We start from the raw sequence: 13283 nt of genomic DNA, 5'->3' as shown, positions 1-13283 counted from the left end.
AGCTCGTCACCTTAATGCAGTATTTTGCGTTTGAGCCCGAGTATACTGTTCAACAAAAATGATCACAATGGATAATGGCATAATCAAATAGTATAGTAATCGATAAATGCCAATGGACTACTAGTATTCAATTTAAAATCCACACTACCCCTGTGGAAGATTTTGAAAATATCTTCCACAAGGGTAGTATTGAGTTTCAAAGGAATGAACACATTAGTACACAGTGCTCCATTTGAAACTCAATCTCCCTCTTTGGATGATTCAGGTTGAATCTCTCTCAGAGGGTGTATGAAATACAAATGGAGCTGCCGAATGTGTTCATTCTATTTGAAATCCATTCTCCCCTGTGGAAGATATTTCCAAAATCTTCCACATGGGGGAGTGTGAATCTTAAATGGAATAGCCCAATATAGCCAAATACCCAACCAGGGCTCCAATTTCAAGGAGCCACTAAGGTCATCATCTGCCCTTTTTTAGTTCTGGCCTTGGTGCCCCAGATCTTTGTCAACTTCAAGGCATTCTTTATCACTTGTTGGTTGCTTTGGTGCCCTTCTTTGTCTTTGGCCAGTGGCCTTAAAAATGGGTGCCAACAAAAAATTGAGCCTGCACCCAATCCAACTAGCACTAAAATTAGCTATAGAATTATGCAGAATAATTCTGATATACAAAAGATTTTTATAATCACATCTTTATTTCATAAACAAAGCATTTGTTTGCAAGTGTAACAATACTTTTGTTGTGCTGTATTACAACTTCATAAACAAACAACAATTAGAAATACAAATATGAATACTTCTAATTATTTTGAATCAATAAATTAAAAGAAATAATCACTTTCTGTACAAAAGTGCATTTTTTTTATTATTGCATTCTTATTACTCACACATCTACAGTACTGGAAATAAGCCTCCTAGATATAACATCCCATATATTTTTGGCAAATGAAATTTAAACAAATCTTACAAATCCCAAAATTGCATGGCTGCAAAAAAGTTGTATTCCGTGGGCAAGAAATATAATGCCACATCGCAAAATTTATAAACAAAAAAGGGTAGGCCTACTACAAGGGTTCTTCACCTGTCCTCATGGAGCACCTAATACAATTAAAGGTTCTCCAAAGGGGTCTATCCCATTTAAAATCCACACTCCCCCTGTGGAAGATTTAGCTAAAGTACAGTGGCAGTATGAGTTTCGAATAGAAAGACAATTGAGTAACTTCCATTTGAAATACTCACTCCAGTTGTGGATGATATTGGTAAAGCCATAATACAGTGGAGTATGGGTTTCAAATTTATCAACCCTGACCAATTACATTTGAAAAACATACCCCACCTGTGGTAGATATTTCCAAAATGTTCCACAGGGGTAGTGTGGATTTTAATTGGAATAGCTGAATGAATGTTTAATTTTCACTTGCCAATTTTTCAAAATTATATATAAATTTGATGCAAATGATGATAACATAAAAGAGTATGAAAGTTATAAAAGATGACTACAATATTTTCTAATGTGACACGACCAAGAGCAATGGGTCTAAAGGGCTATTCCACTACACCTGTGGACGATTTTTTAAATATCTTCTACAGGGGGAGTAAGAATTTCAAATGGAATGAACGTCACATTTTAAAAGCAGCCTCTGAGAAAGATCCAACCTGAATCTTCCACTGACGGAGGGTAAGTTTTAAATAGAGTTCCTAATGTGTTCATTCCGTGTACAATTCAAACTCCCCCTGTAGATGATATTTTCAAGATCTTCCAGAGACAGTGTGGATTTTAAATGGAATAGCCCAAATGTTGCAAATATTGATATTGAGTTAGTGATAAAAATAGGTGATGCATTTTTCCTTTGATTTTTAAGTAGTAGAATTCCATCATAACTTTGTACCCAAAAGTTCAATTTTATTGGGATTTTGGACCACATGTACTTGATCATGTCACATATTGTGAAGTTTGTGTAACAAAACTGCTCAAAAATCATGTAAAGGTGAGCTAATTAGTTTGTAAACATTCTAATAATTGACACTTCAGCTGACTAAAATGCACAATCAGCTTCATTTGCAAACATAATTATTGATAAAGCTTGTTTCATTTCTACCGACATTGTAGCGTAATTTCACATGTACAATTATTTACCACTACTATACCTGAAGATGAGTTTTGCTGGTGACATTACAAGATGACCTACAATGTTCTTCCTTAATTATACAATTACTGGCTGAAGACGTCTGAAATTCTAAAACCATCACTTCAAGTGATAGCAGCAAGTGGACGACATGTGATCATACTGTTTTTGCTAGATTTCTGATACTACAAATATTTTAAAACTAAAAAGTTACAGTTTATTTCTTGTTCTGTAAATAAATAATCATATAAATTGTTTGTTCTATAAAACAAATCAGCAGTGGCGTAGCCAGTAAGGTTGGGCGGCGTCATGGTGGGGTTAACAATAGACTATTTTTAACCCATATTGACAGAAAAAAGGGGAGAATTATACAAAAATGATGAAAAAATTGTGAATTATACATAAAAAGTTTGTGTTTTTCTGTTGGTATCGCCTATTATCCTTTTTTTTTTTTTTTTTGCTCTTCAGTTTTTCAAACCATGCAAAAAAAATTTGGGTCAACAAATCACAACTTCCGTCGGCAAAAAATCTTTCCGTCGGTACATTTAAGTTGTGCCCCTCCGGTTCCAAAATCCTGGCTACGCCACTGCAAATCAGTATCAATAGTAGAAGGAACGGATTACAAGTACAGGTTATTTCCATGCTGATCATTTTATTTTCAATATAGCATGATCTACACAAACTGGACATGATAATGTTACTTCTTCATCAGCATATAAAAATGAACAACCTTGTCAGGAAACCCAGGAAAAGATTATTTTGCCCTATATGTAAAGATAACAATTACTCTTATATGGCCAGTACCAGAGGCTTAAATGTAAGTTTGACCAGTACTAGTTGTGCAGCATTTTCACATGGTTCGGATGGCTCATGTACTTAAAAAGTTATATTGGGTATTTCAGTGTCAAGTTAAACAATTTTAATTGTTTAATTTAATAGTTTAATATTTTTAAACATAAAAGCAATGATTCCAGCAGAGTGTGGGACGGGTCTTAGACCAAGTGTACTGATTTTTTCATTTATCTGTCTAAACCTGGTGTAGGTTCAACATAATTTTACACCAATTAACTTATAACGTAATTGTAATGCCACATTACCACCAGTGCTGTTGACGTGTAGTATAGGGATTTTCTTTGTACTCAACTAAAATGCCTTAATCCTTGTAGAAATTCTTGTACACACTAGTCTCCAAAACTTTAACATTTAATCAAAAATCAAAAAAATTTATACACATCAACAGCACTATAAACTAATTAATACATATACCCGTTATTTTTTCTTAATGAATTTAAAGTTAGGTGACCCGATTGACAGCCTCATCCCCACTTTACCACATCAAAATGCAGATTTTGGTATCACTATCAGGTGAAAGCTCATATTTTTCTCATTAACGTATTGAAATTAGGTATTCCAAATCGGTATAAGGTAAAGGAGACGATCCTATATAAACAGTGATCGGAGTGCCCATCTCTCTTTCACTGGCGATTGGGCCAGACTCCTCCATGTAATGTTGCTATAGGGGCATCGCTACACCTCCTCCACAGCGAGTCTGTTACCATCCCAGCATTTAAGAATGCCGGTACCCATTTATACACCTGGGTGGAGTGGAGTAATCAAGATAAAGTGCCTTACTCAAGGGTACAACACGATGGCGTCGCCAGGGCTCGAACCCGCAACCTTCCGATTATGAGTCGGGGCCCGTTCCGCTCGGCCACCGTGCTCCCATCGGTATAATTCCAAAAAAATCATCAAAAGACTGTTGAATTAGTCTTGACTGTGGTATACCACATTTGGGAAAATTTTTTTGATGATATCTTCGGAAATACACTGGTTTGAAACTTTACAGTATGTTATTGAGAAAAATAGGGCCATTCATTTGATATATATTCAATATATTACAAGATCATGATGATTATCATTAATAAAAACACTGTATAGACTACCAGCATCACATTGTATAAATGTGACGTGTCATGTCAAAAGGAGACACTTTTGGGCAGGATCGTAAATGGAGAAATAGACAAAAATCTACCCGCAGGTGATTTTTGCACAATCTTCGTTTGTTACGAATTTCTGATGTTATTTTAGTTTAAAATATTGTCTGATAGTTTCAGACCGGAATATAACCGCATCTTGTATTTTTTGAGACATTTTTCAAGGTTATTCCTACTTCTCAACATTGTCAAAAATATTTTTAAAGGCTGATATCTCAATTTCCAGTTTTATAATACCATAACTTACGAACTCAATATCTTCGCTTAGGAATGTCCGATTTCATTGGGGAAAACGGTGTTGTGGAGCAAAATATCTCTATATTTAAGATAGGTAAAAACCTCTAAATTGATAACCTGCCCAAAAGTGTCTCCTTTTGACATGACACGTCACAAATGTCAGGAACTCCATAACGAATATCTACATATAAAAGAAACATTTATGTGTTCTTTTTTGCATGAATTCTTGAAAGGGACGTCATTTTATGTTATTCAAAAGTTTTAAAGAATGTCATTTTTCAAATATATCGGGTCACCTTCCTTTAAAGGCGCTATCAGTGATCCCCACAAAGGAATATTTTAGGGTTTTCTTCATATGAGAACAAAATGGCCGCCAAAAGGAAGAAAACAGCAGTGATGATGAAGCTCCATTCAATTGCATACAAGCGTCCATGCGGACCACAGAATTAGAGAAGGAGAACACAGACTCTCTGCACCGCCATGCACATTAGCGCCGTCAGCTATGGGGAGAAAATTGGGGGTATTCGGGTCCATGTCGACGGTGCGCGGAGACGAAAACAATCAAGTGTATCTCTCAAATCTGCCTATCATCTATGTCGCGCTTGCATGACAATGATTGCCACGAGCACATTCCGAGGGAAACCAAATATACCCCCAATTTTTGCTCCATGCCTGTATCAAGATGACAGTTGATTCCTGGTTCTAATTCTCTAATTCTGTGGCGCAGACAGACTCCTCCAATATTGACTATAATATGTGACCTTTTACCCTTATCATTTGCAGTGCAATTCTAGTCTTTCCAAAAACCTGACTAAATGAATCACTGACAGTGCCTTTTACGCAGAAAATTTAAATTTATAGAAATGATACAATCCAATTAAGGGAGAATATTTCTAGCTTCACCTTATAATTACATGTGTTCTGGGTGATCATGCAAACAGCTAATCATATCCTCTGGTGGAAAGTTCAAGTAGCAGATTTTGTGAATTGCTGTGAAAAGTGGAAATCTGTAAACAAGAAAGAAAATACACCCTGGATTAGTAGTGCATTTATATACAACTTGCACACTTTTACGCACAAAGTTGCTGACCACCAAGGCCACATAAAACATACCACAGAATAATCTATACAAATGACATCAATCAGGGTTGCAGGTATATAAACGGTACCATAATCAGCCTATAGCTTGATGAACCGTTGCAGCAAGGATAAGCTCCACAAGTTTTGTATGGGTAAACCAGGCACAAAAATGAGTGGTAAATATTTTGTCTATGAGAATGTCAAGCTATAGTCTGCCCATAGAACATGACCCCATCCATTAACCCGAAGTCATGTTCCAACTTTCTCTAAATGATCTCTAGCAAATAAGGTATGTTCTACAATAAGTTAGCCCCATGACATTTGCTTTATAGCGGTTGTGCATGAAATTATTGATTGGCTCCAAACAAAGGATTTGAACTGGTGTCCTTCACCGTAATCATGGCTCAGTGCAGTCCATTCAATCAAATGTTGTCATCAACCTATTTGATCATAGTGTATTTGTTATGAACTGTCGCAGTAGATTGCAATCATGCTTTTGTTGAATGCATTTGAGTAGTCCGCCATGTCCGTCATATGCACAACCTCTATTGGGGTGCAATTTGTGCATTCTTGCGTCGGTCGTGTTCCAAGTCTGAACATTTCTAGAGTCTGAACTCTCATATACAAACCTCGATGGCTTCAACACATCATATGCAAACTTGCCAATGCAACAAAATCATCTCGTTGGCTTCATCACACCTACCTGTTTTCCATATCCTTTGACTTAAGCATCACATTCACCTCATATGCTGTCTGGGGACCTTGCAGCTTCTGTCCATTCAGCATTTCTTTTTCTAACTCCTCAATTGACTATTAAAGAAAAAAGAAAAAAAAGAAAAAGAAAAATTGATGGGAGTAAAAACTAAAGGTGGTTTTTTTTTGCAAATTTTACATGCTTTTGTCAAGGTAAAGTCAAGCAAAGATTCAGAAATTTTCCAGTAGTCCCTGTATGCCCCTGTATCTGGTAATCATATATGACCCACTTTGACAAAACCAGGAACAAGTCGCATATTTGACATTTCATGATTTGAATACAAATGTAAGCACTACACAATAAGCTTTAAAATGATACCAAAATTATAGAAATAACATCAATACTTTTCAAGATGGATAATTTTGTAAATGATACCTTGATATTTTTGCCAAATTGAGTAATGGGCCAATTAGTTTCCTGCCTTACACGGGATTGAATAGGGATTATCATAGTTTAGTTTAACTGTTATTTATTTATCACAAAATAAACCTTTTTTTAAAAAGTACTTTCAAGGATTTGAAAGTCCACTTAGTCTCACAGTCAAATACCATGAAATTAAGAATTTCAAATTTTGATTTTTTTAAAAATGGAAATGTCATCTTTAAAGTCCTATTATAAACTCAAAAACATGTCTGGCGACTAATTGTTCCGGGTTTTGCTGGAGCTGATCACATATGATACTGGCCTCACTCACCTTCTTTGTTCTAACAAAAGCTTCAGCAACCCTCCTATTTCTACCGCCATAGCAGGTTGTGATGAGATCAGCCACTCCGCAGCTTTCCAAGAATGTTGCCGTCTGAATATTTTCAAAGAACATCTTAGCAAAGGCTACCATCTCCATCAGACCCAGCCGAATGATGGCTGCCTTTGTGTTGTCTCCTAATCCAAGACCATCAATGATGCCGGCACCAACAGCTACTATATTCTGAGAAAAACAAGAATGGATTGAAATTAGTTGGCAATTTCACCTGCGGTAAAAGAGAGCCATGATAGAAGTCAATAGTGAGTAAGAGGAGGGGCCCATTTGTAGAAACACCTTTGAAAATTTCAATTGGTGAGGAGTTCCATATGTTTCATTCCACCAAATTTTGCTACCATACGCCTTACCAGTTCCGAGAAAACATGCTCATGAGTTATGCAAATGAGCTACCTAATAGGCAAATATTGAATTTGAAGACCGCCAATTGCAACCCCTCCAGTGACAGCACTATAATATCCTTTACCGGGGAAATCACGCTCACAAGCTCAACGGACGAACTGATTGACCGACGGATAACCAAATAAATTAATAAAAAATTGCTCCCCCTCCCCCAATGCAATATTAAGCAAAGCCATGTCTGAAAAAATCCTCAACATCGATTGATAAGGTACATGTAGGGGAAGTGTAGCATAACGACCCACAGGGGAGTGTCTACTTACATGGCAGATTTGTGTACTGAAAATTTGACTGCAGAGTTGTGATACAGTATTCATTTGAAAAAAAGTGTACGAACTACTTGTTTTCCTTGAACATACGTCCTGTAAAAGTTACCAGACTCACCTTAAGTGCTCCACAAAGCTCCACTGCTGTTGCATCTTCTACTACTACAATACGGAAGTACTGTGCTTCAAATAGGTCCTTCAGAAGTCTGCCATGCTCTTTACTACCTCTGCAACCTGCAAGAAATTAATCCATATCAGGAAATAAAAGAAATTAGAATCGAAAAGGTTCTGATCATTGCATCTCTATTTATTTGTTATCACATAAAAAGTTTAAAGTAATTATTTTTTTCTGATAGAATGCAACTAAAATATCTTTCATAACAAGTTGCAGCTATTGTTTCACATTCTACAAAAAGGAATGCTATGTATAGATTATAAGAATCTTACTCGCCACTAACCCTACCCATCCAAATGTCCCATGACAGAACATGGCAATGGTTTAATGATGATTTTGTTTGATATGTTGGTGTCTCCAGGATTCGCTGCTTTAGTGAAGTCATGAAAATTAAACTATTACTCCAAAATCTGCTTTTATACAAGGTTTCAAAATCTAAAACTATTAGTTGTTCACTCACTTTATAAGTATCATTTACCAGTCCATCAACCATCAAGTGATAGTGTTACATTCCGAAAGCTCTCATCATGTGCGCAAATATGAATCATAATTTTCTTCGTGTTTTTGTTGATTTGTTTGTTCCACATTATTATTGTCCCACAATATTTTTCAGCAGCTAATCTAGTGGAAATTTGGTTCCCATTAAAATCAAAACATGACATGCATATTCTACTGTTTATAATACTCACCTGTCTAATAAAATCCCTACCATGTTTTTCCCATGTAAAAATGCAGAAATGTCCATGCCATATCATAAAGTTTAAACTGGCATTTGCTGAATGTTCAAAATAACATGGACAAACCCAACTGTACACTTCAACTTCCATTCAGTTCATTGCCAAATTAGTAGAATGTTCATCTAAAGAAATATTTAGCAAAATAACTGCAAAAGCTACATGGCCTTTGCCATTGTGGATTCAAATAAAACATAGAACTTGAACCAGGATGAAAACTGGAAGCAAGGCATTAGCCAGAAGGGTGTCCAGGTGTCATTTGGATGCCCTGTTTTCAATTTGGACACCCTAAAATTCTGTATTTTTGACCATTTTGAACACCCTAAAAACCTCTCTGGCTAATGCCTTGACTGGAAGTGTGTTGTATTTTGCAAAAATAATAACATTTTTCTCACTAAAGATTTGCCTCTAATACCCACGTCAAAAAACAATGCACGATATTCAGACAATGCTATAGTTCAATGTACTTTTCTTTGTTTGTTTGTTTGTTTGTTTGTTCCCTTACCTATTGTAGTCTCACAGAATTTTTCAAGGGCTACTTCTGGTGCCAGGTTAGCTCCCATCAAAACATGACATTCAATTTTTAACGATAAGTTGATGACTTCAGAAATGAGTTGAAGACCTTTGTCTTTCTTGATTTGTATACCCTGTAACAAAATCAAAACACAATTTGGTTATCAAAATTTAAAATGTAAATTTTGAAATGAATTGGTATATCATACATGTACATGTACCAATTGATTCTTCCACAAATTATTGCTAATTTGTAAACTTGGTAAAACTGGGCTAATCCAGTTGAAATCCATACACCCCCTATAAAGACATGATGACCTTAATCTCCCACACAGGGGGTGTGCATTTCAAATGGAATCGCCCATTCAGGTAACCCTATTTGAAATTTATACTCCCTGTGTGAAAGATTAAGGTCATGTCTTCCATAGGGAGTGAAATGTGTGGATTTCAACTGGAATAGCCCATTGCTTGGTGAATCAGTAATGTGCGTTTTTTGGATTGAATAATCTCATTGTACTTATTTTTGATAACGAAATAACCTCATGGGAGGAAAATAACTGTAAAATTATCTGTTAGTTTGTGAAAACAACAAAAAATAGTTTCTAAATACATTTTGTACAAAATATGTATATCAACTCTCAGTCATTATGTGTGTGCATAAATCCTATGTAACACCAGGATTTGGCAATATAAATTTGATTTTATATATGTCATATTGATTCAGTATCCTGGTCACTATGCGACACTAGTATGCAAAATTGGCTTCACAAAGATGCAATGTCTATCACATACTGAAAAGAACAAGAAGGATAGTGCATATATATTATATGTAAAACAATTGGCAACATATGCCACTAATTAGGGCATTTGGAGCTTGGAGACTGTAATTTTGAAAAGCCTGATAATATTTAATACAAATGTACTGGCCAAATTTTATGAAAGTGACCAAAAAATCACTATTATACATCACTACTGGCCTAAACAGAATTATAACAAGGTTAGTTTTAGTCCCAGCGCAGTGGAAGTGGATGCAGTATATTTCAAAACGTCAAAATGCTGGTTTTCAAATTGATTGATCATGTTAACGTGAGTCAAATAAGGTATAGTTTGTACTCTCTAAAATGCTTTGCTAGTGGTTTGACCATTATGTTATATTACTCTAGTAACCAAGCATTCTAGACAATACAAACTGTCCTTCTTTTTACATGACGAACGTTTATTTAGTTTGTAGCCCCTTTGAGCTTAAAACTGATCACATCCACTTCCACTGCAAATGGAAACTTAGGCAAAATAAAATAGTAAGCATGTTTAGCGTTTCCGGTGGTTTTTTTTGGGTTTTTTTTCATTATTTTAACTTCCAAGCAAAACTTGATAATGCTTTTTTTTTTAACTAAGACTTCAGGGCCTGATGGCACAATCAAAAGATTAAAAGCAGCCAATAGCAAAGACTAATCAGTTTAATACTACACATATGCAATAAAATAGGAGAGCGAGTAGGGGTATAAATTTGCTGTCCATTAAGCATTTAAAGCAAGTTTGTGTTAATCAGAAACCATGAAATAAAAGAATTTACAAGAGTTTCCTGCTACAACTGATAACAAAATGATGGGTTATTACGCATTTGTAAAAATAAAAGGGCCTCATTCAAAAAGCCTGGATGCTAAACATGATTATTTTGTTATTTAGCCTTACCTCGTTACTGTGTTTTGGATTGAGGAGGGTTGTAGAACACTCTCCTGGTGGTGCCAATGACTATGGCAATATAAACAAATAGTGAATGATCAAGAGGAGCGACATTTGGATAAACCACTCTCACGCATGAAATGTATCATGTATGAATGTAGAGTAAAGCTTTGATGTGATTTGTTCAGGTTTGACAGCCCTGGATAACCCAAGAGCTAATTTCCATTGTGGTCTATGTGAACACCACAGCAGTTGCAACTGTCAGGGATTAACACCCTACTCTTCTCGTAACTGACTGTGCACTGCTGTACAAATATGGCTCTCCTGTACACAAGCCCACTGCTGAACGTCTCCTCTGAAGGACGTTTCTGTCTTAATTCATATACCCAACTCTAAATGCACCATGGGGAGAACAAAAGTCTGAATTTATTTTAATCTACAAATATTGCCAATTAAATTCAGACTTTTTTCCTAAATCAATATTCCAGCAAGTTTTCCACCTGCGGGAATCCAACCCTGGTCCTCATACACCAGAACCGACTGAGCCACACTCTAGAAGCAGCTTCGAACAACTACCTGTTATATAAGAACACACCAAAATTAGTACACTGCAATCAAATTGTTCACAGCACTCATCAATGGTAACAGGTTGTACATGCATGCATATCAGCTCTTTGTGCATTCAAGTTAAATGAATAGAGAATATTGAGAAATCTGTCGTAAATTCTATATAATTTCTTACACCTGTTCTTGCAATGTTCTGATTGATTTACCACTAAAATGATGGTACAATAAGGTTAGGATTAGGGCTAGTTTAGGGAAAGGGTTAGGTTTGGGGTTAGGGGTTTCCCATAATTAATATGCACATTACAACTCTCATACATACATTGTATACATGAACCAGTTTAACTACATATGATGTTTAAGGAATGGGATGGTTGCCAGAGTGGGATGGGTTGCCAGAGTGGGATGGGTTGCCAGAGTGGGATGGGTTGCCAAACTGAAGAAACTGATAATGGACACTTGATGGAGTTGGGGTAGAGGGGAGGAGGCAAGATGCATGAATGGACCATGTACCGGTACATCTTGACACTATATTCAAGAGATGTGAAACGAACAAATCAAACGTTTTATGACGTCCTGTAAACAAGAGTTTTTGTTAAGAGACTGAACCCACCCCTCAATCCCTATGTACATTTGTAAATGCTGACAATTCCAACCCGAAAGGTCAACTTTAAAGGCAGTTTTAACTAGTTTATTTACAAATATTGGACTTTTTGATCCTGTCCCCCTAACAAAAGGACTTTCGTTTATTTATAGGACGCCATCACTCTTTTGGTTTGTTTCTTTTAAAATAGAAAAAAATGTAAATCAATTTATAAACAAAAGGTTACACTAATTGGAATTGATGAGTCAAACACCAGCTTATATGGATGTTGGTTTTTGTTGTTGTTGTTTTGTTGTTGTTTTGGGTTTTTTAAATGAGGGACTCAATTTTTTTAATTTGGTTTGTGTGTTATGATTATTTGTGCTCATTTGTCATAAGCCTTCATTGTATTATTGGGACGTCATTGCTCTAGACAATTTCGGTGGGGGAATTTTGAATATTGCGTGTTGAGAGCAGGCTGTTTTTATTCGTTTTTATGGTCAATATGAGTTTGTTAAATAAAACCATGTGATTCGTGCTTGATAATTATTTTTCTAACATATGAGACATAATGTTGTGATTGTCGTACACTTCCTTTTAGGGGTGCCTTTTCCAATCATTCTACAGAGCTACCTTAGATGTACCCTACATCTAGATAAATTGAAACTGTGAACTGTCACTGCATTAATGTGTGTTGAAATTGAACCTTTCAATTATATAGCTGCAGGGGAAAAAATTGTTGACACCGATCTCAGATCTCACAGGTACATGTAGAAACCTGCTGCACATGTACATGCAAGCTGCTGCAGTCACTTGCACCACGTACAGTCGCCTTTTTAATCATACCATATCCAATTATAGGATTTACATTTTGGCATCTAGGCAACATAAAGAAAATCCATGGGCCCAACCGACCCAGATTTTGCATTTCTTTTAACTGTATGCAGGTAAAAACAGCAATTTTTTGGCCAAAGTAATACTGCTCGAGTAAAATTTAAAAACAATAAAATCTGAAGTGACCGACCCTATCTGGGAAGTCTGTTCACACATAGAACAGGGATTTGTTTTCTTACCACTGTACCCCTCATACCCTCTGGATGTTATATATTTGCAAGTACAGTACCACACACTTTCACTATATATAGTAAAATATACATTGCAAATATTTTGATTTATTTTAATTCTGTATATAAAATCTACTGTTGCTGAGATAGATTAGCAATTTGTCAAACTGAAGTTAAGGGGGTACTACACCCATTGCATTTTTTTTTTGCATTTTTTTTGCATTTTGCGAAGAAATGAGAACAAATTAGACAAAGTGGTATGCATGCAAAATGAAGGGGCAAATCTTCTCGTTCTATTGGTGACACCGGTATCAATATATAGCTTACATGCTTTTAGAGGTACATTTTTCTCATTTCT

General features: G+C 35.9%; 1 protein-coding gene across 4 annotated transcripts in view; it reads right to left on the bottom strand.

The window, feature by feature from the left end:
- Positions 1-5128: 5128 nt before the first annotated feature.
- The window catches only part of LOC140142710 (glycerol-3-phosphate dehydrogenase [NAD(+)], cytoplasmic-like), a 32510-nt gene continuing 24355 nt past the window's right edge, over positions 5129-13283 (bottom strand). For 3 of the 4 annotated variants that reach the window (XM_072164707.1, XM_072164709.1, XM_072164710.1), the window contains 5 exons: positions 9024-9165; positions 7728-7843; positions 6882-7112; positions 6137-6243; positions 5129-5360 (listed from right to left, as the gene is read on the bottom strand). In XM_072164707.1, the coding sequence (XP_072020808.1) occupies positions 5264-5360; positions 6137-6243; positions 6882-7112; positions 7728-7843; positions 9024-9165 (693 nt within the window). In that variant the 3' untranslated portion in view covers positions 5129-5263. Of the gene's footprint in view, positions 5361-6136; positions 6244-6881; positions 7113-7727; positions 7844-9023; positions 9166-10723; positions 10784-13283 lie in introns of all 4 variants that reach the window. The other variant, XM_072164706.1, reaches the window with a different exon arrangement.

This window comes from Amphiura filiformis, chromosome 20 (genome assembly GCF_039555335.1).
Source record: "Amphiura filiformis chromosome 20, Afil_fr2py, whole genome shotgun sequence".
NCBI classification, from domain to species: Eukaryota; Metazoa; Echinodermata; class Ophiuroidea; order Amphilepidida; family Amphiuridae; genus Amphiura; species Amphiura filiformis.
Note: the sequence above shows the minus strand (reverse complement) of the source record. Positions and strands in the feature narration are given on the sequence as shown.